Source organism: Myxine glutinosa, chromosome 14 (assembly GCF_964187855.1).
Source record: "Myxine glutinosa chromosome 14, kmMyxGlut1.1, whole genome shotgun sequence".
Taxonomy (NCBI): domain Eukaryota; kingdom Metazoa; phylum Chordata; class Myxini; order Myxiniformes; family Myxinidae; genus Myxine; species Myxine glutinosa.
In genome coordinates, this window is record NC_136274.1 from 55,592,368 (window position 1) to 55,617,167 (window position 24,800).

General features: G+C 43.4%; 2 protein-coding genes across 12 annotated transcripts in view; both read left to right on the forward strand.

Annotated features, from left to right (window-relative positions):
• The first annotated feature begins 302 nt into the window (after nt 1-302).
• Nucleotides 303-24,800, forward strand: part of LOC137439803 (CTP synthase 1) — a 70,271-nt gene continuing 45,773 nt past the window's right edge. For 3 of the 11 annotated variants that reach the window (XM_078768451.1, XM_068135910.2, XM_068135904.2), the window contains exon 1: nt 305-428. In XM_078768451.1, coding sequence (XP_078624577.1) covers nt 424-428 — 5 coding nt within the window. In that variant the 5' untranslated portion in view covers nt 305-423. Of the gene's footprint in view, nt 448-24,800 lie in introns of all 11 variants that reach the window. The other 8 variants (XM_068135911.2, XM_078768453.1, XM_078768450.1 and 5 more) reach the window with 7 other exon arrangements.
• LOC137439804 (uncharacterized) lies at nt 12,015-14,232 on the forward strand. Its single transcript, XM_068135912.2, has 2 exons — nt 12,015-12,153; nt 12,437-14,232. Exon 2 carries the CDS (start codon nt 12,611-12,613, stop codon nt 13,289-13,291), a length of 681 nt encoding a protein of 226 aa, XP_067992013.2. The 5' UTR covers nt 12,015-12,153; nt 12,437-12,610; the 3' UTR covers nt 13,292-14,232.

Consider the following 24,800-nt stretch of genomic DNA (forward strand, 5'->3'; position numbering starts at 1 on the left):
CGGTGTAATTGACGTTAGTTATCACAGCAGTTGTCATTTTTGGATATAGAATTACAAATTTACATTCAAGGCGATGCTAAGGTGATAAAGTAAACGTAGTATAGTTGTAATTATACTCAACTTGTATTGTGTATTTCTAATCACGCCGTTTTGTAGTCTGCTCCAAATATAAAACATGATTACATAGTAATTAAACTGTGGGGATTTGTAAAACTGTGTGTAAAAAAAACAAACAAAAAAAAACGTGGATTTTGATCGAATAGATTGACGGGAAGTTAAATAATAATGAAGAAGAAGATGACATAATAGGCGGGGCGGAAGGAGGAGTGAATGCAAACAATGACGTTATTCCCCGCCCACTTACCTCCAGAAATATTCTTATTGAGACGTGTTTAGTTCGGCTTCGGGTCGAGGGGACAGTTTATGAAGTGAGTACAACCTTCAATGGTACATCTTTCGTTTTCACAACTCCCGAGTCACGGCGCGAGATTTTATTATTTCATTTATTTTACCTCACAACATGTGAATCCGGCCTACCTCTGGTACTTATGGCGGGATCGGCCCCGGCGACTGTGACCGTTGAGAAAAGGCGGGATATTTGGCGCCTTCGGCCGCGGCCGAGTCCGCGCTTTTACTTTTAGGTTCTCGTTCGGACTTATTCGCTTGAATGAAATTGAAATGTGATTGATTTATGTTTCGGCGCCTCGTGTGTCAGAACCAAACACACGTGGCAGGCAGACATCGTTACAGTGCACACAGGCGGCGGCGGTGACGTTTGACCTCTTCTATTTGGATTAATTAATTTAGGGCTCATCTACATATTACGAATGATTATACGTCCTTGATTATACGGCTGGTGTTGATGTAAACTCGTGTTAACATGTTCTGTAACGATCAGTACGTTTATCTAGGACCACCTTCGTAGACCAAAACACCAAAGGCTAAAGTGGTTACTCTTTATTTATTATTTTGCTTTTTCTTTACAGGAGTGAGGCTCATGGAAGAGCAAGGTAGATCTGATGGTGGGACAAACAAACATCATGTGAATGAATTGATGCTAATACTTAACAGGAAAAGAGAAAATGAAGGAGGGGAGGAAGCAAACGAGGAAGTAAGATGATTGGGTTGGAAAGGGTTAATGGAGGTGGAAAAAAAAAAAATCATGGTTCAGAATTTGGGATGAGAAGAGATGGTGGAGCACTGCTTGCTTTAAGGGAAGAGTGAGTGGATAGAACAGCCTCTGGAAGCTGGTTCCATGGATGGGAGAAGTGTGGAATAAGAGTTCAGGTGAGCAGTCAACCTGGATTTTGGAAGGTTAAGAAGGACGTTACTGGAAGAATGCATACATCATGGTGGGTATTGGGCTTTGAGAATAAATGGAAGAAAACAGACACCTGTCCGATCTGAGAGCAAAAAAAAAAAAAAAAACTACAACTTTGGCCCCTCATGGGAGATTCCAATAATTTTGAGACCATTAGATTCCACAGAATCGAGGAGAGGCTGATGTGATGTTGGGGTGCCAGCTTTTAGTGGAGAGCAGTACTCCATTGAGCTATGACCAAAGGCCTCATAGACTGTGTAGCTTAGTTTTTCCAAGGAAAAACCTGAATTGACTGGGGGTTTCCAGTTTGTGAGTGGCTTCTGAAGCCACCTTTATGGTGATGCAGGAAATGTTGTGGCAGATGGTGAGACTAAGCCTCTTCCAGTGCATGATGAAGAAAATGCATAGGTGGGTTCATTTGATGATCCTTCCAGAGAAAGCATTTGCTTATCAGTGTATTTTTCCAAACGTGTACATTGTGCACGGTCGGTCCCTTCATTGATCTGTAAATGTTTGAATCTACCGAGACAATAACGCTTAACTAGACCGTGTATTTGTCTGGACATTGTATATATATTCCTTCCTCCGCCCTACCCCCCCCCCCCAGCCCTCCCTCCTCCCACCCATCAATCGCATAAAAAAAAGAAATGAGGGTGCTTATGCTAAAACAAATTTTTAAGTTGTGGCCGTGCCATAAACAATGACATTTAACTTGCATTTTAAAGTAATGTTTTTTTTCGTTTCACTGACTTGACGGCAGAAATAAATGTAGTAATTACATTGCATTTATTTTGCAGCCTTAACTGCCATTAATCTGTTATCAGAAAGGATCAAGAATAACTTGACTAGGTGTAAAGACATATAGATAACAAAAAAAAAGGATTTTAAAGAGAGGTGTAGCAGATGTGTGCTTGTTTCATAATGTGTGTGTATATATATATCTATATATATATATATATATATATATATATATATATATATATATATATATATATTGTGGATTTGAGAATTGTTGTGTTTTTTTGTATTGTTGTAAGTGCAATGAATTGTTGTAAAATATCACCCTCCGTGTTATGTGTAAAGGTCAAAGGTCGTCCCGTAGTTAGGCCATATACAATCACATAGCAAATCATAGATCTCCCTGTTCAGTAGTTATCTCCTTATTATGTGTATTAGTTTAAGGCTCTGTTCCCACTAGTGGACACTGCATTGCACCAAATGAAATATGGTAGAATCCCCTTTCAATTGCCACCAAAATGCAATTGCCGGCAGCGTTCGCTGCCCTTTGGCTGGGGCTCGCTCAAATCGCCCCAAAACCTCCATTACGCACATGGTTAAGCTGGAGAAGAAGGAGGAGGAGCCGTCGGATCATGGGCGTGGCACCACCTCGTCATCAAAGGTGGAGCCAGGGAGCCCCCACCAGCCAACCAGGGCTGATGAGATACCATCACGGGCATGGCGCGCATTGATCTTGAAGCGCGTTATATAAGCGCCCGCACAAACAGACAGACACACGAAAGGTAGCTGGTAGGGGAGGAAGGTCCAGGCAGATGGTTCCAGGCTCTGGGTCCGCAGCGGAGAATGGCAGGCAGCTGGCATCGTTGGCGTTCGACCGGACTTTACAAATGCGAGGGGTGGGAATGCGCGTACGTATAGCGTGCCGAACGCGCTCAAAACCAACAGCGGTTCGTGTCAAAACCGATCGTCCCAAACGATATTCCGCGCAATGTTCTTATATTCGCCGCCTCTGCGCTGTTCGCTCGCATCTGCCGATCTCCCCCGCATCTGCTCTCTCGTTCATCTCCCGAATCCCCTCCCGGTTCATCTCCCGAATCCTCTCCGTAAAAAGGCTTCGCGCTCGCGCTTTTATTGCCAGCCTCGCGTATTAAGCCGTGTCCGCTTTGCTCCACCTACCGGTGAACACGCCTCGGCCCGGATTGGTCACGAGGGTTCATCAGTACCTCCCCTCGTGACCCGTTGATGGGGCCGCACCTAGGTTCCTGGCCGCTCCTCCCTTTTTCTCCCACTCTGCCCGCGTGCATAATGGCGGCTTGGGGCCAGCAAACAAACCAAAAAGGCAGCGAACGCTGCAATACGGCTACTGGCACGTTAGAGAGAGAGATTGGGGATAATTGAAGGGGCCTAGGTTATTTGATTAACACAACGCAGAGTCAAACTATTGGAAACAGATCCTTAACTGAAACATAGACTAATGAAATAACTAAAGAAGAAGCCTATGGTTTGCTACGTGTTGTACATGGCCTAACTAGGGTGCCACCTTTACAAAGGGGGATATTTACAAGAATTATTATTATACAAAGTGAAGGTTCTAAAAACCGTAACAATATGTATATATATAGTACAGCATTTATCTTGCGGCACAAGCTTGCCGGGCAGCTGTGTATCTCATATTTCCTGTAGTCTCCATTTAAAAGGCATGAATTTTTGATTCAAGTCAAAGTACTTAATAGCAATGGCTCATGAATGCAGCCACCACTATGTATCTGTGTATGAAACCTCTCCATCGCCAATATGCGTCGCCGTAGTCCCTGCCCGTGACAATGGGTAGATGCCCCCAATGACTGTCATAAAAATATACAAGTTTGATTTAAATCCCTTCAGCTGTTCTCAAGTATCGTATTTTTACCAGACATAGCAGGTTTCAACATCGATCGGTGAAGCGGTTTTGGAGAAGGGGTTAACAAAAATCGGCTTTTAAGATAATATGGCTGCCAAACTACATGATAAATTACATCAAAATTTGCGCTCCGCATATGTATGGGTAGGGGATCACGTATGTGAAGTTTCGTGTTGATTGGATAAGGTTTGTTTTTTTTCTATCCAAGAAGGCTGTCAAACCACATGACCTACGATGTCATTTTCAAACTATATGCAGCAATTGTGCAAGATGACATTTGTAAAGTTTTGCATCGATATGATGAGCAGTTTCAGACATCATTGTTTAATATTTCCTTCAATCCAATATGGCTGCCACACCATGTGACCAATGACGTTTTCACGATCAACTTTTAATCGCCATGCCTAGTCAATGACACACGTAAGGTTTAGAGCCAATCTATTTGGTGGTTTGGGAGAAGATGTATTTTTAAGGTTTAAGGTTAAATTCAATATGGCTGCCAACCCGTGTGACCAATGATGTCATAAATTTAATATTTCAATACAAATGGGCCGTATATCATGTGCATGCAATTTCAGATTTTTAGGATGAGGAATTCGATTAAAACATTTTTGGCTGGTATACCACTTCACCTATGATGTCATCATTATGCTTTTGTTCCCCATTGGGAGTACTTGAAGATGTGCCAAGTTTAAAATGTTTCCATTCAGTGGTTTCCGAGAAATTATTTTTTAATTATTTGCATTTAATCCAAGATAGCTGCCATACCTTGTGACCGATGACCTCAATTATCATAAAAACATTCTGCATGGGTGTCACTCCTACCCTGAAAGTTTTGTCTCAATCGGATATGTGGTTGCTGAGAAAAAGTCGGTTTAGCCCAGACGGAAGGACGGACAACCCGAAAACGTAATGCCTCCGGCCACCTTCGGGGGCGGAGGCATAAAAACAACTCGGATATTTTCTTGTCACATGAACTAAAGTAATTGCAGTATTTTGCAAGCGTGTGTGGTAGTAATAGGCTTTGGTATAGAATGGGCGTGTTGTTTCGTTGTTTGTTTCAAAGCAAATTGTTACCGTAATCGGGCACTGTAACGGTACGCTGCAGCTTAGACACCGTCACCACCATTCAATCTTACTATAATTCACCAAATGTCTGTCTCTGTCTGTCTGTCCGTCCGTCCATTCCCAGGTACCGCAAAAACGGCTGAACCGATCGCAACGATATTTTGGGTGGGTAATCCCGGGACCCCCTGGAGTAAAATAGGCTAAATTGTTTTTCCAATAATTTTTCCAGTTTTTCCAAACACAAAAAACAAACAAAAAAAAAACCACCTTTAGAGGCCATTTTTCCCCGCAAGCGGGGGTTGGCCTTTTTCGGGAACTGTGGTTGTTGTTGTTTTTCGGTCCCCTTTTTGAAGCAATGTTTTACGGCCGGATGCCCTTCCTGACGCCAACCCTTTTTGCCGCCTTTAACGACAAGCAGGGAATTACCAGTGAACTGGTACTCAATTTGCCGACCTCGGAAGGATGACAGGCTGAGTCAACCCCCCTGGCGTTAATTCAGCGATCGACCGGGATTCGAACCCAGGATCCTAGGATCCTAAGCCGGCACCCTAGCCGCTAGCCCAACACCAGGGGTCTTTTTCCAAACACAATGGAATAATATTTACTGATATGAACAGTGATGCGGCTTTTATTGAAATTTGACAAATACTGTTTCAATTTTGATGATTTGCATGTGATATGATTTAACGGATGTTTATATAAATCGTTTAAAATAAAAAAAAAGCCTTCAATTTCTGATATTTTGCCTTTCCATTTGGGACTCCCAATTGAAACCCCACCCGTAGGGCGGGTACCGTTGCTAGTAACTGTAATATAAACTCTTCCCACAAATTCCCACACATTGTTGTTTTAGAATGGCAGATGTGCTACAAAACCTTTTAGAAGATATTTGAGTTTTGGAGCACTCAACGCTCCCCATTAAGTTCACCTCACCAGCTAAGGACCACTACTTGACTTCCACCTTGGATTATGACCCTGGGGAGGTGCCTGATTGGCTACCCAGCATTCCAGTTGAACCAAGTACAATATAGGCAAAGAAAGACCTTTATCTGCTTGGGAGTGTCTCGGCTGTCTGTCCAGCACGGCGGCTGTTATTTTATATCTTCTTCACTCGATTGAGTAGCGTTTGTAGTGCAGTGTACTATATACAGTATATGCTATTATTAATTTGCAAGTAGAGCATCTAAATTGCATCACATGTGGCAATAAATGTGAATTGTTGCTCCCAATTTGGTGGCTCGGTGACCGAAGACGCCATTTGCATTTGTGCCATATCCATCCCTACCCTGTTCAGAATCCTCTGCGGGCACGGGCAACTTGCTCGTGCATCACAAAGGATAATTAATGTAGGATCATTTATTAACCCAATTGGGCAATTCCCAAGCACTTCAGAGTGGCAATTCCATGGAATTTACATGGGACATATCTTGTGATTACATGAGATTGTAAATGGGGATCTGAAGGTATTTCGATCATTGTCTCTCAGAACATATCTCACTTCTATTGAGATTGTGAATGGAGTGAAAGGAGAAGTTTGGAAGGTAGGAAAGTAGGAACGTAGGTTATGGGGACATCGGTGTTGGCAAAGTTGGTAATGAGTAATGACATAGTATCAAGGTGGATAAGGGAGGGGAAACAGTTAAATGTTCCACCATTTTAAGGAGGTAAGAATTTATTTATTTAAGAGGGGGAGGGGGGGGCGGGGGCGGGAAGCAAAGGGAGGATGTTGAGTGCTTAGGGTTGGTGGGTGGAATTGCAGTTCGAGTCTATCAGAGTAGTGCCAATTATCATCGGAGTAGCATCCCTAAATCGGCACCATTTTTGTTTCCATCGTGCGCGGAGCACCGAACCTGTGCTCATTGTGCGTGAAAAGTAATGTGTCCGTTTCTAGTCGAGCAGTGTCCGTAGGCAAGTCAGTCAGTGGGTCTGTACACACCAGTCATTATCACTTGAGCCAAACACACACGTTTTATGAAACTTTGCCACATGCTTTACATCTGATGCCGAACGAAGGTGTATTGTCCGCCTCAAAAGCTGCGCTCGTTAACAGGTTGAAATCGGGCCTAAAATGCAAAAAAATATTGTGCTCTTATTTACAGAGGCCGTCGCATCAGCAGTGCAGCCATGCACGCAGCCAAAATCATGACCTGGAACCTGTAAAAACACAACCTGTAAACATTTATCACTGTAATCAGCATCAAGAAGGCTTCCATTCAACCAATCACGTGACCAGATTATGTACATGAACAAAATTTCAATATTTTATGACATAATTGACTTGCTCCTGATCCTGGTGAGCTTCAGGACCTGTGGTCCTATTTTTACGGCGTAGCCCATAGGGACGGCAGTTCTCAAGTTATCACATTTTTACCTGACATGACCTCTGACCTTGGACCTCTTTACCCCAAAATTTAATCAGGTCATGTTTATATCATTATACATACCTGTACCAAGTTTTAATTTAAATCTCTTCAACTGTTCACAAGTATCACATTTTTACTTGACATGGCCTCTGTCCTTTGACCTCTTGAACCCAAAATTTAATCGGTTAATCTTTACATCATTATACATACCTTTACCAAGTTTGAATTAGATCCATTTTGGCCATTCTGAAGTTATAGACCTATTAGATAGTTAGACTTTTACCTTTAATAGTCCGGCAGCCAAAGGCCAAATTTCCCCCTGACCCCAAAATGTCTGATATAGTTTTTTTCTCTGCTGATTATTCATCTTTGGGGTGTATATAATGAGATCTAGGGTGGTGTGGACCTGTCACCCTTGAGCAATTTTAAATATTCAAGATGGCTGCCACAAAGGAGTAAAATTCAAAAATTCCCATTATTTCAATGTTTTCTGCCAGAAATAAATTATTTTCTGGCCAAGATATATGTTTTGGGGTCCAATAATTTCGATAGAAAGGGTTTGAGAAGTATTGGATGTACCGTTGCTATGGTAATTAGCAATATGGCTACCATTAAGTTGGTAAAAGGTGGTTAAAAATGGCAAAACTGCCATAAATTTCAAGAAAATGTTTATTAGAGCATTGTTTTTGTTTCCTAGGTATATGCTAATGACCACAATGTATTGGATAAAACAGGTTTGATGAAAAACTATTTTCTGTTGCCATGGCAACCATCTAAAGTGACCATTCTGATGTTTGAAATAAGTGTTAAAGATATATAACATAAAACCATACATTTTTGGCCTCAATTAAATGTTTTCTAACCCTAAGATCATGATGGGTTGAATGAATGAATGAATGATCGTTTTAAGGTCATTTTCCCCGCTAGAGCAGGGGTTAGCCTTGCGGGCCCCATGACAATCATGGATTCTCTGTTTGAGGCAATGTTTTTATGGCCGGATGCCCTTCCTGGCGCCAACCCCGAGTCACCTCTAATGATGCGCAGGGATATGGTGTACCTATTCTAAACTGGGGTACACACCGTGATCATTCATCCCAGCAAGCTGGTACTCAATTTGCCGACCTCGGAAGGATGACAGGCTGAGTCAACCCCCCTGGTGTTAAATTAGCGATCGACCGGGATTCGATCCCAGGATCCTAGGATCCCAAGCCGGCACCCTAACCGCTAAGCCAACACCAGGCTATCCCATTGGATTTGGATTTGGCTATCCCGGTTGGATTTGATAAATAAACTTTGATGTTGCCTTGGTAACCACAAAGATGCTACCATGAATGGGTACTGTAACGTTTTGATAAACATGTTTTTTCTACTAATATCACATTGATTACCATTACGTTTCAGATATTCTGATGACAATAGGATTCTAAAGTTGGAATGACATGATGTGACGTGTATAGAGCATTCTTTCCCTAAAATTGTCAACATTAATACTTAATTAATATTTGCTTTCTTTGTTTTAATCTAGAGCTAAACCATGGAGCAGGGCTGCGTGTTTAAGTTCCGGTATGGCACTGAGTGTGATGAGAAGACATCGCTCTCAGAGACTACTGGTGTGGCACGAATAGAAACGATCATCAATGCGAGCAAAGTTTATGGGGACACCTTGCATGTAGAACTTGAAACACAGCTTGCTGAAAATGAGAACTTGAAGATCTATTACCACAGAAACTGCGTGTCTCGGTATACATCAAAAACAAACCTCGCCAAGTCTAAGAATAATGAGGGTGCCCTCCAGCCAAAATATTACGACGGTCATCGTCAGTGTTTGACTTCAAGCTTCATTGCCTGTACTGTGGCAAAGCCTGTGAAATAAACAAGGATCCAAAGAATCCTAAAAGATGGAGACCATCCTTCCTGTGTGGTTCAACCCATACTGAGCATGCTGGTAAGCCCTACAAAGAATATCTTCTTGAAAAATGTCATTCTCGTAACGACCACTGGGCAAATGAAGTCCAAAGTCACATTGAAGGTGCCATCAGTGACTTGCATGCAGTTGACACTCGTTATCACAAGGACTGCATGAGCTTATTTGTGAGCAACCGGTGCCTTTCAGAGGATCCAAAAGGCACATCCAAACAGTCAGAGACAGATGAAGCCCTGCAGCATGTGATATAAATCATACAGGCCGACAGAAGTCGGATTTGGAACTCAGTTGAACTCTTCAAGGAATACCAGGATAGCCATGGCTGTGCGCTCACACGCTACCGTCTCGTAGAGGAGTTGCGACGGTACTTCGGTGATGACCTTGTTGTCATTACAACTCCTGGTTATGCCAGCCTAATTGCATTCCACAAGAATGCTGCCCTGATGCTGATGATGGTTAAGGACGATGACGAGAGTGACGACATTGAGAGAAGCATTAGCATTTTGGCCAAGCATGTGGTGAAGGAGTGTAAGTCAATCACCTGTGACAAGTCTACGTACCAAGTGCACATCGATATGAATATTGCTGCTGAGTATGCATTAGTACATTGATGAGGTTACTGGCTGCTGTCTACAAAGTTGGACAAAACTTTACCAGCGCTGTTGATTGCCAATATTATCACAGACGTGATAACGAACAATCCAACTCCTCTACAAGTGGCACTTGGAATACTTCTGAGGGACTCGAAGACAGTTGTTGGTCATATGTATGACTATCGCATCACATGCAGCTATGATGAGTTACTGCGCTTTAAGAGCTCAGCTGCTGTTGCTGCATCTGCTGATCCTGTCAAACAGGGAATATCTGATGCCAAGGATGGTCTTATCCAGGTTGTGGCTGACAACTTTGACACTGACATAAGTTCCCCAAATGGAAAGCTCTCCACGCACTCGTTGGCAATGATCATCATGCAACCGACCCATGAAGATTGAAGATGACACCCCACCAAGTGAAACCATTCCTCGCCTAAAGAAGAGTGAAATGGCCAAGCCAATTGCAGATGGACAAGAGAGCGAATCTGAAAACTTCACGTCAAAAGAAACCACCAATGGCAGAGCTCCAAACATCCTCACTCTCATCAGCTATCCTACATCATCAGGATGTGTCATGGAAGAGAGCTGCCAAAAATGACTTTGCCTTTATTCAGGATGTTATCACCATTGACAAATGTCCAGAATTCAATGGCTACAACACAAAGATGTGTTGAGAGCAAGGTCATTCGTTGGCACCCAAGACGAAAGTTGTTTATCTTCCACTCATTGATAAGCCTCCTGCAGATGCAGCAACAATGATGACAGAAATGGTGAAGGCAAAGCAGATATCAGAGGCTGCCAGGCAGAGATACACAATCCTCACGCTTGACCAGCAACTATACCGCGTTGCATTGCATGTTCTCTGGGAGAATGAAGCCAGGTTCCATAACTTCTATCTGAGACTGGGTGGTATTGATGAGTTACTGTGGCTGCAATGGTACACTGATGGCTGACCCTGGGATAGTAGAAATACTAAGTGCTGCTTTCGGTGGTGTACTGAAAATGCTCAGCGGCAAGAAGTTCCCACAAAATATAAGAGCTCTCAGGATGCTGGTAGAGGAACTTTTGCGACCTCTCTTTGGGAAGCACAACTTTCAAAAGATGGATGACCTACTACAGGAATTAGATGCTGTTTCTGCGAGAAGCAAAACATCACAGCTTTGGGTAGATTGCCTGATTAAACCCGTCTTCACCATCCTCAAATACATTCGAGCTGAGCGAGAGGCAGACTGGGCACTCCATCTCGATACTGTCAAAGAAATGATACCTCTCTTCTTTGCAGCAGGACATACCCAATTTGCCCTGTACTACCTGCGTACTATGGAACGTCTTCCCCGTGAAGTCTGCAAACACTTCATGGCCCGAGAGCACACAATGCATCACACCTCAGGTTTGTTCAATGGCATATGGACTGATATGGCCATTGAAACTACCATGCGATATGGACATGGCCGCAGAGGTATAGTGGGCATCACCTTGAAACCCGAAACCCTGAAAACCTGGGCATACAGTCTACATACATGCAATGTAATCATTAATGACTTGAACCAAATGAGGGACAGGGAAGGTCCTCCTGCGCAAACCTACCACAAGGAAGAGATGCCAGCCAGAATCAAGGCCGATGCCCAGGACAGGAATGCGTTGCGTGAGAAAGTAGAACTCAGCACAGATCCGCTAGATCCAGAGCAGCATCAAGATGGACTAGTCAATGTGGTGACTGGAAAGGTTGTAGTCCACCCATCAGTCGATGTCAACAATGCCGTCACTCTGGGTGAAAACCAAATGGAGACGTTCGAGAAAAGCTGGCCTGGTGGCTTTCATGATACCATAACCAAGACTGTAAATACAATGGCAGTCACCCGGAAACACCTTAAAGTAGGTGAGGTCAAAGTTTTTGACACCGAGACTATCTATGCCAGAGCCATGGGACTGCAGTCTGGCCCACGTAGCCTAGATTCTGACAGCATCATGGCTCATGAACTTTCACCTTATCCTACTAACATGTTTGATGCAGATGGTCAGATGCGTGAAGCCAAAACCAAGGCCAACCTCAAGAATGCCATCAAAGTGGAGGTATCAAGCAGAAATGCTGAGAAGGATGTAGAGGCATCATTCCTGGATGGTTGTACTGTACTATGGGTAGTACCATGGCCGACATCTGGCACAGTGCAAGACTATCTGGACCGATTCTGCAGCTACATCCAGGGATGCCTGAAGAAGACTGACGTATATCTTGTGTTTGACAGGTGAGTCACCAACAATAAAGGAATCAACGCTATTGTGATGTTCATCAATAACAGATTTAAGCATGTACTGTAACCATAACCACACAAATTGACATGCATGTACCATTCTTATGAACACATCACATCCATCTGACAAAAAATGGTAGTAATCAGTTCACCTAAGTCTGCACTCTGGCCATATATGAGACAAGTTAAAGAGGAGCGCAACTTCATGCTGCAAATAAAATGGATGCTGTTTACATATCTGCGAATTACCCCTACCATACCAATTCTATACTTTCAGATACAAAGCAGACAGCATGAAGGACAGCACAAGGCAAGGGCGAGACAAGGGAGCAAGCAGGGTGTATACTCTGCGGTGCACCACGCGTCTACCACCAGAGAAGGTCATGCTGACTTACCAGAAACAAGATGCAACTCATCGACCTAATATGCAAGGACATGGCATCCCACAAGGATGACCACACAGCACAAGCCTGTTCTCACTGGAAGTGACCCTGTGCCAGTGGAGATTAATAGTGGTGTCATCATCAAGCGCCAGGACATGAAAACAACGCAGGAGGAGGCGGATACTATTATTGTTCAACAAGTGGCAGAGGTGAAGGCTAAGAAAGTGCTTGTGGTTGCAGATGACGCTGACATCTTTGTTCTTCTGCTTCACTTCTGTTGCCAAGGTGACATACCAGCTTCAACCTCTGTCCTGATGGTTTCGCAAACTCATGGTCATGCAGTGATTGATATCAATGCCACCGTTGACCAGCATCGTGAAATCATCCCAGACCTGTTAGCAGCACATGGACTCACTGGTTGCGATACAGTGGCAACATACTTCGGAATTGGAAAGGCTGTGGCACTCAGAGTCCTGAGAGCTGGCGTTCATGCCCTAAGCTACATAGGTGACACAAGTCGCGTTCTGTTGGAGATCACCTCCCAGGCAACACCATTCATTCTGGCCTGTTATGGCCAGACTAAATGTACGTCATTGACAGAGGCACGCCAGAAAATGTGGGCCAGCAAAGTGGGCTGGAGTGTGGCTGGTGCACCAAAGCTGGCTTCCTTGCCTCCAACAAATGAGGCATTCAAGGAAAATGTGGCCCGCGCTCACCTTCAGGTGGCAGTCTGGAGGAATGCACTGTAACCAGATCCACCGAGAATGGATCCAACAGCATTTGGATGGTCACGGGAAGATGGCTCCAAAACACTTTTCCCAACAACTCTTCCCAGTGACATCCCCCTAGCACCAGATGATTGACTGAAACTCGTCAGATGTTCTTGCAGTAGTGAGATCCCTTGCAAGACACAAAGATGTGGTTGCAACAGTGCAAACCTTGCCTGCTCAGTTTTCTGTGCATGTCGGGGTGGCCAGGGTTGTTTCAACGAAAGAACAAAGCAGGCTCTACAGGCAGACGACGATGACGAAAATTACTAGATGTCTCTCAACTGAACCTGGGGACGTATACACATCTGTATCCATCTGCAAATACCCAATGACCCATTGTGTCAGAACATTACTTTTGTGACACCACTCTAAACTGAAATGCCTGCAAGCCAAAGATAGATTGTTTTCTAACATGAACATTCGTGTGTGCTCACGTAGTCTCTTTAATGGTAGTTGTCACCTACATGTAATCTATGGCATTCTCGATGCAATTCTATTTTTGATATTCTTTGCAATCTCTGTGGTCAATTTGATCGCATTTGGATCTTTGTTCACAAAGACAGCCTTCTTTCACCTGAAAAAAAAACATCGCCCGTCTCCGCTCATCCCTCTCCTCCACGGCTGCAGCAACCCTCATCCACGCCTTCATCACCTCCCATCTGGACTACTGCAATAGCCTCCTCTATGGTTCACCCTCAACAATCACCAATAAACTCCAATACATTCAGAACTCCGCTGCCCGTCTACTCACCCATTCCCGGACCCGTGACCACACCACCCCCGTCCTTTACAAGCTTCACTGGCTCCCCATCTCCCAGAGAATCCAGTACAAAATCCTCCTCTTGACCTACAAAGCCCTTCATAACCTGGCCCCATCCTACCTGGCTGACCTCCTCTCCAGACACACTCCCACCCGCAACCTCCGCTCTGCTGGTACCAACCTCCTGACCCCCCCCCCCCCCATCCGGACCAAATTCAGATCCTGGGGGGACAGGGCCTTCTCCATCGCTGCTCCCACCCTCTGGAACTCACTACCGCACACCATCAGAGACTCCTCCTCACTCACCACATTCAAAACATCACTCAAGACCCACCTGTTCAGCACTGCATTCAACATTCAACCCACAGCATTTAACCCCTGACTATCACTTCTCCTTCTCCCTCCTTTTGCTTTAAATATTTCCCTATTGATTCTTGTCTTTTTGCAATTGTTGTTTTCATGTTTTGTTATGCATTATGTTTTGCACTCTGTCAAAGCGCTTTTGGGCTTCATGAAAAGCGCTATACAAAATAAATGAATTATTATTATTATTATTTCCTGTAGTCATCTTGTATGGCCCTAAATGATAATATCCAGGAACAAATCATACTGCTCTATGTTGTTCATCTTTGATGATATGACAGTTTGTTTAGTTTCGGCCATGAAAGCGGTAGTTTTGGAAGCTATTTAAGGTGGTTACCATGGCAACAGAAAATCTTAACCTCATTCATCCTTTTTATCGAATTTATTGTAGTCAATTTTATATACCTAGGAAATACAAAGAATGCTCTATTCATATTATCTTGGACGTTTTGTCATTTTTACTGCCTTTTACCAGCTTAATGGTAGCTATATTGCTAGTTACCACAGCAACGGTACACCCAATACTTCTCAAACCCTTTCTATTGAATCCATTGGACCCAAAAAAACATATCTTGGCCAAAACATCATTGCTTTATGGCAGAAAACATTGAAATAATAGGAATTTTCGAATTTTAGTCCTTCGTGGCAGCCATCTTGGACGCCATCTTGAATATTTAAAATTACTCAAGGGTGACAGGTCCACACCATCATAGATCTCATTTTCACCCCTAAGATGAATAATCAGCAGATAAAAAAAACTATCAGAGAATTAGGGGTCACTCCCCTTAGCTGCTGGACTATAACCTTGGACCTATTGAACCCAAAATCGAATCAGTTTATCTTTACATCATTACACATAAGTGTACCAAATTTGGTCAGAATCGCATCACTGGTTCACAAGTTATCGCAGTAACAGGATTTTTTAACTAACTTGACCTTTGGCCTTTGACCTCGTGACCCCAAAATCTAATCGGTTCATCTTTACATCATTATACATACCTGCACCAAGTTTGAATTAGATCCCTTTAGCCATTCTCAAGTTATAGACCTATTACAGATTTTGACCTTTAATCTTTGACCTCTTGAACCCAAAATTTAACCATTTCATCTTTATCTCATTATATATACCTGCACCAAGATTGACTAAGATCCCTTCAGCCGTTCTCAAGTTATCGCGGTAATGAAAACCTATCACGGACGGACGGACAACCTGAAAACATAATGTCAACGGAGGCATCACCATGTCATGGTTCATGACATTTTGTTAACCAATGTTAACTACAACACTTGGACTAATTTGAATAAACAAACTTACTTTACACACGCAATTGTCGTATTTACTTGAAATTATCGTATTTAATTAATTACTTGATATTAATTAATTAATTAATTTAATTTAATTTATCGTATTTTTAAATCGTATTTACTTGTCATAAATTTATCGATGCAAGTTTCCATCATTATTTACGTCTGTTTATGAGGTGGACCTAACTGTCAACGATAATGCGATTACAGCTCAACAACTAAACATACACACACGGGACTATAACTTATCTGGCACAGAAACCCCAGAGTCTGATTCCATCTTTACCAACGAACTCTATTTTCCCAAAGTTTTTTCTTTCCAGCGTCTGCAGGGAATGTATTCATTTTGAAATACTTCTCCGATCGATTGGTGCATAAAATGGCACATTATCCTGTCATTAAAAGAAATAATGATGAGCTGTGGTGTGCTCATTCGATGTGCTATTGATGGATACAAAATGGTGCCCATGACCCACGTGACCAGACCTTTTTGGGACGCATCATGTCGCTAATCCCAGTATTTCAAGGACTCTAGTTGCAACATATTTTGATTTCAAGCAAAGAGGAGCACATGACAAGAACATATTTAATTCCAACAATATTAAACTTCCTTGCATTGTATTGTTGAAGTCGTATTATACATTGCACAGAATTTCCGCAGGTATCTGCTCGTGCAGTTATATACACATATTTTGAAGTGTTTGAACGTTATTCTTTCATGGCCAAACCGTACCACCAAGAGGCCCCAAATTTTGGGTGTAGGGACATCAGAATCTGGGCAAGGTTTTACGCCACCGCATGTTTGCCTTGACATCTGTTTTGAGACCACCAAAGGCCGCTATAAAGTGCAAATTGGGATGTGGGGTCAGGCAGTGCTGCCACCAGCCCGTAGGCAAAAGAGTAACCGCCATGAGGCCAATAACAAGATTTTTCAATATCCAACACGTCCTGAAACCACTGCTGGGAAAAGATCAGCTAGCACCTGCTAGCATAATATATTACGAGTTCCTTGCAGGAGAAAGCCGTTGTGCTCATCAAGCACGTGCAATGGTTGCCCACCCATGGCTGTTTGCTTCAGCTACGTGAGCCATGAATTAAAAGTATTTCATTTGTGCATCGTCAGAAATTAAATTACGTTATTTTACATTAATTAAGAATAACTAGTGCATGCCCCTTCGTGCGGGGAGGTAAGTACGTGGACATACGTACGTTGACGTACGTACCAAAAATAAGGCCTCACTGTCCGGAAGTTCGCATATTGCAGTTAAGATTAATCGCAAATTAGTTTTAATGGCCAATTCTTCAATTAGCGCCAACATATTTTGCCATTTTGCAATTTCATCGCAAGGAAAAGCACAAACAGAAGAGAACAACAAACACACGCGGTTCCTTTGCTGTAGCTTGACCGTACGTGCGAAAAAAAAATTACAACTTTCATCGTTCCTTCGGTCTTCGCTCTCGTCCTTCGCCGTTCCTTCGCTCTCGTCCTTCGCTGTTCCTTCGTTCACGTGCGTGGCCGTATGTGCAAACAAAAAACGTATGTGTTTGCTAAATAAATGGCCATAACTTGGTAACCACTTGTCCGATTAATATCAAACCATGAAAAGGCACATCCTCAGGTCCCCAGCAATATACCTGGCAAGTTTCACTTAGATCGGACCAGTGGTTGTCGAGAAACAGCGGTCACAGACATAAACACAGACAGACACACAGAGATTGCTTGCATTATAGAGAGATAACGTGTTTAAAATGGAGATTAACCAAAGACGTTTTATTTCATTTGTGTAACAACAACAAAATATTGATTGCTTGCTTTACCCTGGGATTTTGTATTCCTTGACGTTACAATGTACAATATGTTATGCCTGGGGTCCCTTGGCTTGTATTTGCTCCTCACTGCAATCTGTGAATGAAAGAGTATCTGATTATTGAACAAAGGGCAATTCCGTAAATTTGGATGTAATTTCAGACATTTTAATGAGCTGCTGCTGGAAAAGTGAATGTGATACATCAGTTTTTATTCCAGTAATATCTAACATCTAATGAGTATAAAACAATCCCTGGTGTTGGGCTAGCGGCTAGGCTGCCGGCTTAGGATCCTAGGATCCTGGGTTCGAATCCCGGTCGATCGCTGAATTAACGCCAGGGGGGTTGACTCAGCCTGTCATCCTTCCGAGGTCGGCTAATTGAGTACCAGTTCACTGGTAATTCCCTGTTTGTCGTAAAAGGCGACAAAAAGGGTTGGCGGCAGGAAGGGCATCCGGCCGTAAAAACATTGCTTCAAAAAGGGGACCGAAAAACAACAACAACCACGGTCCCAGAAAAAGGCCAACCCCCGCTCGCGGGGAAAAAATGGCCCCTAAAGGTGTTTTTTTATTTTTTTATTTTTTAATGAGTATAAAACAATCACAGACCAATCTAAGGGACCACCACATTAACGACCTTGTATTAATTTTAAAAACGTCATGTGATTGGTCGTACCAGAGATAGCTATTACATATCGCTATCTTTTAATTATATTACATGACTAATTCTATGAAATATATTACGTGACTCTATTTACATCTCGCTGTCTGACAACATGGACCAACTTCTATCCACTCATCCCAACTCTCTCTTCCTCATATGTGGTGACTTAAACTGTCATCACGCCAGCTGGCTGGGTATGGGTACCCCTCTCGCCAGCCATGGCACCTCAGCAAAGGACTTCTGCGACTCATTGGGACTGACACAATCTGTCAATTTTCCGACCCGGATCTCAGTCAACGGAGCATCTTCTCTTCTAGACTTGATTATGACAAACGTCCCTGCAAATGTCTGCTGCTCTTCTGCTCCAATCTGTTCTGATCATGTGCTTGTTGAAGTGGACATCTCTCTGGCCATTCTCAGAGAGCCTGCTCAGCGCCGACAAGTCCAGCATTTCACTCGGGCCGACTGGCATGGTATTCAAGCAGCCATCAATTATCTGGACTGGTCTCCCATCTCTACTGCCTCTGACATCAACTCTTCCTGGGAATTCTACCAATGTAAACTGCTCTCTCTCTCATGCACAGATTTATCCCTTCTCGTCTTCAGTTGTCATACCCTTCCTCCCATCCATGGTACACTGAATATTGCGGTGAGGCAGTTGCCCTGAAACAACTTGCCTTCGCCTCATGTAAGGCAAATCCAATGGAAGGTAATCTCAGAGACAGTTCAGACCTTTCACAAAGCTCGGAACAAGTGTGTGTCTACCCTCAGGAGAGCCAGGAAACACCATCTCTCTACTCTCAAGACTGAACTCTCAAACCTGTCTTTCTCCTTCAAGTCCTCATGTTGTTTGGTCAAATCTGTTTCTGGTGTTTGTTTCTGGTGCTACACATCTGACTCCGCACGTGCAAAAAGCTGAATGCCTAAACTCTGTGTTTACCTCATAATCTTGTATCACAAAACCATCTCTCTCTGTACCCACCTTATCCAGTCGAACCCAGCTGCTCCTGGACTCCGTGTCGTCCTCCTCCTGATGAGGTGGAGAAGTTTCTGTCAAACCTCGACTCTGATTCTGCAACTGGACCAGACGGCATCAGTGCACAGGTCCTAAAATCCTGCTCTGCCACTCTTTCTCACCCTCTCTCTATTCTCTTCACCCTCTCTTTTGCCCAAGGTCATCTGCCATTTGCTTGGAAATCAGCCAACATTACCACTTTACACAAAAAATGTGCAAAAAACAGATCCTTGCAACTACAGACCAATCAGCCTGCTCCCAATCATCAGCAAGGTCCCATCATCGCTTCTTTTATCAAATCCTTCCTCTTCTCCAATAGCTTGATCTCTGATCATTTTGGATTCAGACCAGGTCACTACTCGGGACGTGCTGCTTCTGCTGTCTCAACAATGGATGGAGGTCCTCAATGCCAAACAGGAAATCAGAGCTGTCTCCCTTGACATATCCCGTGCCTTCGATGCGGTCTGGCACCCCGCCTGCTCACCAAACTTTCCTCTTATGGTATCCATGGTAACCTCCACGCATGGCTTGCAGACTTCCTCTCTGGTCACAGTCAATGTGTGGCCCTGAATGGAATTCTCTCATCTCCCGTTCCTGTTCAGGCTGGAGTTCCTCAAGGCAGTGTTCTGGGCCCTGTGCTTTTTCTGGTCTTCATCAATGATCTCTCTGACTCTCTTGAAAATCCTCTCTCTTTGCTGATGACTCCACTTTCTGCCGCTCCATACCTCATCCCTCAGATCAGCAGTCTGCAGCCTCCTCACTCTCTGCAGACCTGGACAAAATCACAAACTGGTCAAACAAGTGGAACATGTCTTTCAATCCTCACAAATCTCATGCTCTCACTTTGTCTCTCTGAAAAGACTATCTGGACAACCCTCCCATCTACTTTCTGAACCAACCTCTTGAAGAAGTTCTGTGGGTCTCAACTTTTGGGTCTCACTATCTGCCATGATCTTTTCTGGGAAACCTACATTTCCAAGCTGGCCTCCAAAGCCAGTCGCCTACTGGGCATCCTCCATCGTGCGAAGTCCTTTCTTGGCACACATGAGCTCCTCACCACATACGAAGCTTTTATCCGCAGCTTTATGGAATACTGCTCTCCCCTCTGGGCTGGTGCTCCTGCCTCACCCCTAGATTGGCTTCACGCTGTAGAAACCAAAGCTTTCAGAATCATTGGTGTCTCCCACGATGAAGCTGATTCTGAGGGCCTTTCACTCGCTCCCCTGAGGTAGGTTGGTGGAGTTTGTCTTCGACCGCCTCCTCTCCGGCCTAGCCCCCCCCCCCCCAGCTCAACTTTTTGTGCTCTGCTCAAATATTCCTTCAGGTCACACAATTACTGCCAGAAACCTTCTTCTGGTGAAACTCCCAAAATCAAGACTCTCTGCTCACCTTCACTCCTTCATTCCTATTTTCTCCCGCCTCTGGAACAAATTCCCTCATTCTCTTAAATCCCTCTCCTCCCTCCAGGTCTTTAAAACAGCTGTTCACCACCATCTCTTATCTTCCCCCATCCAAAACCTTGATTTTTTTCTACCCCCGTTAATTCACCCCAGATCCACGTTTTTGAAATACCGACTTCTTTCCTGAAGTCCTAGCAGTGTACATTTGTTTTATCCCTCTCCCATCCCATCCCCCACACCCCCCCTCCCTGCCCCCTCTCCCCAAGCCCTCTCCTTCCCACAGATCTCCCAATGTCCCTGTTCTCTACTGTTGTTTTTTTTCTGCTTCCCGCTCTCCCCATCTTGTCTCCCGCTCCTTTTATTATATGTTTTATGTGTCTGTTTGTTTTTTTGAGATTAATGTTAGCTCATACACGAGCCTCGATCTTGTATACAAAAAAAAGAAAGAAAAAAAAGGATTTTTCTGACGGTTGGTTTTCAACTGGAAATCTCTGTCAAGTGTGTTGTGTTTTTCTTTAAAATCACCCATAACCATTTGAGGTAGATGCTAAATGATGTGAAATAACAAAAATAATACATTGTTTCTACTTCATATAGAGAATATTTATCTTTCTTCCGCGTGTCGGACATACAAGGCTGTTGTGTCGGACGTACATGTGTACATATCTATTTACTGCAGACATTTTGTCTTTAATGAACCTTTACCATTGCAGCAATAACTGATTGATTACCTTTGTCCTACATCTTAAACAAAACACAACTAGGACTATATTAGCATACACAATGACATTAATCAAGACAAAAGAGGATTTAAAAAAACAAATCTGTTAAATAAGAGCTTTTTACACACTTTCTATTATTACACACTTTTATTTAATGTCATCTGAACTTTGTTTGTTTGTCCCATTTCAAGTCGAAGCCATTCGTTTTCTAGGTTCCATACATCTTGGAGAGCTGAAATTTGGCCCATGGTCCTCTTTTCTGGTACATTTTCATCTGTCAAAATTGTCAAAATTAACTTTAAAAAAAATTGGTTTAAAAATAAATAAATGTGTAGCCCTAAAACATTTTTTAAATTTACTTGTTTGTGTATAACTTCATGTACATGTATAGGGAATACATATATATTTTACCAAGGTACAGTAACATTTACACACTTTCTCAAATTTTTAGTTTTTTTTTTTTTTTTTTTTTTTTTTTTTAGTATACAGAATCGAGGCTCGTGAAAGAGCTAACATTTATCACACAAACACATCAAACAGACAAAAGTATACAAAAAGGGGAGTGGTGGACAAGATGGGGAGAGAAGGGGAAGCACACAAACACAACATTTGAGAGCAGGGACATCGGGAGATCTGTAGGAGGGAGAGGGCTTGGGGGGAGCAGGCGTGGGAAGGAGGGGGGGGGGGGGGGGGGTGGTGGGAGAAGTATAAAACACAAGGACACCAAGGACTTCCAGGAAAGAAGTTGGTATTTCAAAAAAGTGGATTTGGGGTGAAATTAGTGGGGGTAGAAAAGATCAAGGTTTTGGATGGGGGAAGATAAGAGATGATGGTGAACAGCTGTTTTAAAGACCTGGAGGGAGGAGTGGGATTGACGAGAGAGGGAGTTTGTTCCAGAGGCGGGAGAAAAGAGGAGTGAAGGTGAGCAGAGAGTCTTGATTTTGGCAGTTTAACCATAAGAGGGTTGCAGGCAGATCTTGTGCGACCTGTAGGAATATTTGGGGGACAGAGCCCAGAGAGAGCTGGGGTAGCAAGGCCGGAGAGGAGTCAGTAGAAGACGGAAAGACCACCAACGTGCCTGTGGTGAGTAAGTGAAAGGCCCTCGGAGATATCTTCATCGCGTGAGATTCCAATGATTCTGAACGCTTTGGTTTCAACAGCGTGAAGACGAGCTAGGTGTGAGGCAGGAGCACCAGCCCAGAGGGAAAGCAGTATTCCATTGAGCTGCGGATGAAAGCCTTGTTTGTGGTGAGGAGCTCAGGTGTGCCAAGGAAGGACTTCGCACGACGGAGGATGCCGAGTCGGCGACTGGCTTTGGAGGCCAGATTTGAAATGGGGTTTTCCCAGGAAAGATCATGGCAGATAGTGAGACCCAAAAGCTTGAGTGACAGAACTTCTTGGAGAGGATTATTCAGAAAGTGGATGGGAGGTTTGTCCAGTCGGTCTTTTCGGAGAGACAAAGTGAGAGTGAGATTTGTCAGGATTGAAAGACATGTTCCACTTGCTTGGCCAGTCTATGATTTTGTCCAGGTCTGCAGAGTGAGGAGGCTGCAGACTGCCGATCTGAGGGATGAGGAATGGAGCGGCAGAGAGTGGAGTCATCAGCAAAGAAAAAGAGGATTTTCACGAGAGTCAGAGAGATCATTGATGAAGACCAGAAAAAGCACAGGGCCCAGAACACTGCCTTGGGGAACTCCAGCCTGAACAGGAAGAGGAGATGAGAGAAACCCATTCAGGGCCACACGTTGACTACGACTAGAGAGGAAGTCCGCCAGCCATGCGTGGAGATTTCCATGGATACCAAAGGAGGAGAGTTTGGTGAGCAGAGCGGGGTGCCAGACTGTATCGAAGGCATGTGATATGTCAAGGGAGACAGCTCTAATTTCCTGTTTGGCATTGAGGACCTCCATCTATTGTTGAGACAGCAGAAGCAGCATGTCCAGAGTAAAGTGACCTGGTCTGAAACCAAATTGATGATCAGAGATCAACCCATTGGAGAAGAGGAAAGTGTTGATATCTGAAGCAATGATGGATTCCATGACTTTGCTGATAATTGGGAGAAGGTTGATTGGTCTGTAGTTGCTAGGATTTGTTTTTGCACATTTTTTGTGTAAAGCGGTGATGTTGGCTGATTTCCAAGCAGATGGCAGATAACCTTGAGCAAAAGAGGGTGAAGAGAACAGAGAGAGAGAGAGGGAGTGAAAGAGTGGAGGAACAGGATTTTAGGACCCGTGGGCTGATGCCGTCAGGTCCAGTTGCAGAATCAGAGTCGAGGGTTGATAGAAACTTTTCTACCTTGTCAGGAGGAAGGAGTAAGGAAAGGCATTCAGCTTTTGGTATGTGGTATATTTAAGGTATTTTGGTATATTTAAGCTACAAGTATATGGTATACACACTTCTGCAATAAAACAGAATGTGTCTGACATGTCATACATATAACCTTTATGTTACTAGATCTGCACTCCACCACCCACACTCCACTACCCACACTCCACCCCCCCCCCCCCCCCCAAAAGTATGCTGTTTAGTACTTTGAATGTAATGTTTGGCAAAATGTATGTGAACCGATAATTATGAACTACTATGTGTATGTAAATATAATCTAAAAATTCAAAACGTTAACTGTAACTTTGTAAGTAAAATATTACATATATCCAACTTGTTTAAACTCACATCTATTAGAAAATAATTAATTAACAAGCACTTGAACAGTTGCAGAAATTTCTCCCAAAATATTGTTGACAAAATTTTGCATCTATATATTTGTCTGGTTTCAAGTGTACTTGTTGAACATTTGCAGAGAACTACAAAAAATATAAAAGTTAAAAAAAACACAACTATGCATGTGAAGGTATGATTATTCTCCTTATTAGTCCCCTGCCGGTGTACACCGGAGGGGACTATAGGTATGCACGCCATCTGTCCGTCCGTCCGTCAGTCCGTCCGTCAGTCCGTCACGCAAAGAACTGTTTTCCGGACTTTTTTTTCTAAACTGTTAATGCTAATGATTTCAAACTTGGTACATGGTTTCTTCATGATAAGTTACAGATCAAGTTCGAACTTCACGACGTTTTGATCATTTTTGACAAAGTTATGGCACTTTGAACTTTGGGAATTCTGATAATTCTGATGATCCTTAACTCAGTGCCATTTAAAGTTTTAATTTCCTTAAAAAAACATTTTCTCTGCAATAATTGGACCGATTGAGATCAAATTTTCACCCTAGGAGTGACTCGGTCTGTAGAATATTTAAATGGTAATTATGACGTCAGGTCACGTGGTTCGGCCGCCATATTGTTTTTCGTGAAAACACGAAAACCCCTTTTTCTCTGCAACGGCTGAACAGATCGAGGCCAAACTTTGCAGGCAGAATCGCATACCCATGACGAACAAAAAAAAGTCAGTGAGCATGATGTCATGCGTCACATGGTTTCAGAGTTGACGTTTTTAAGCA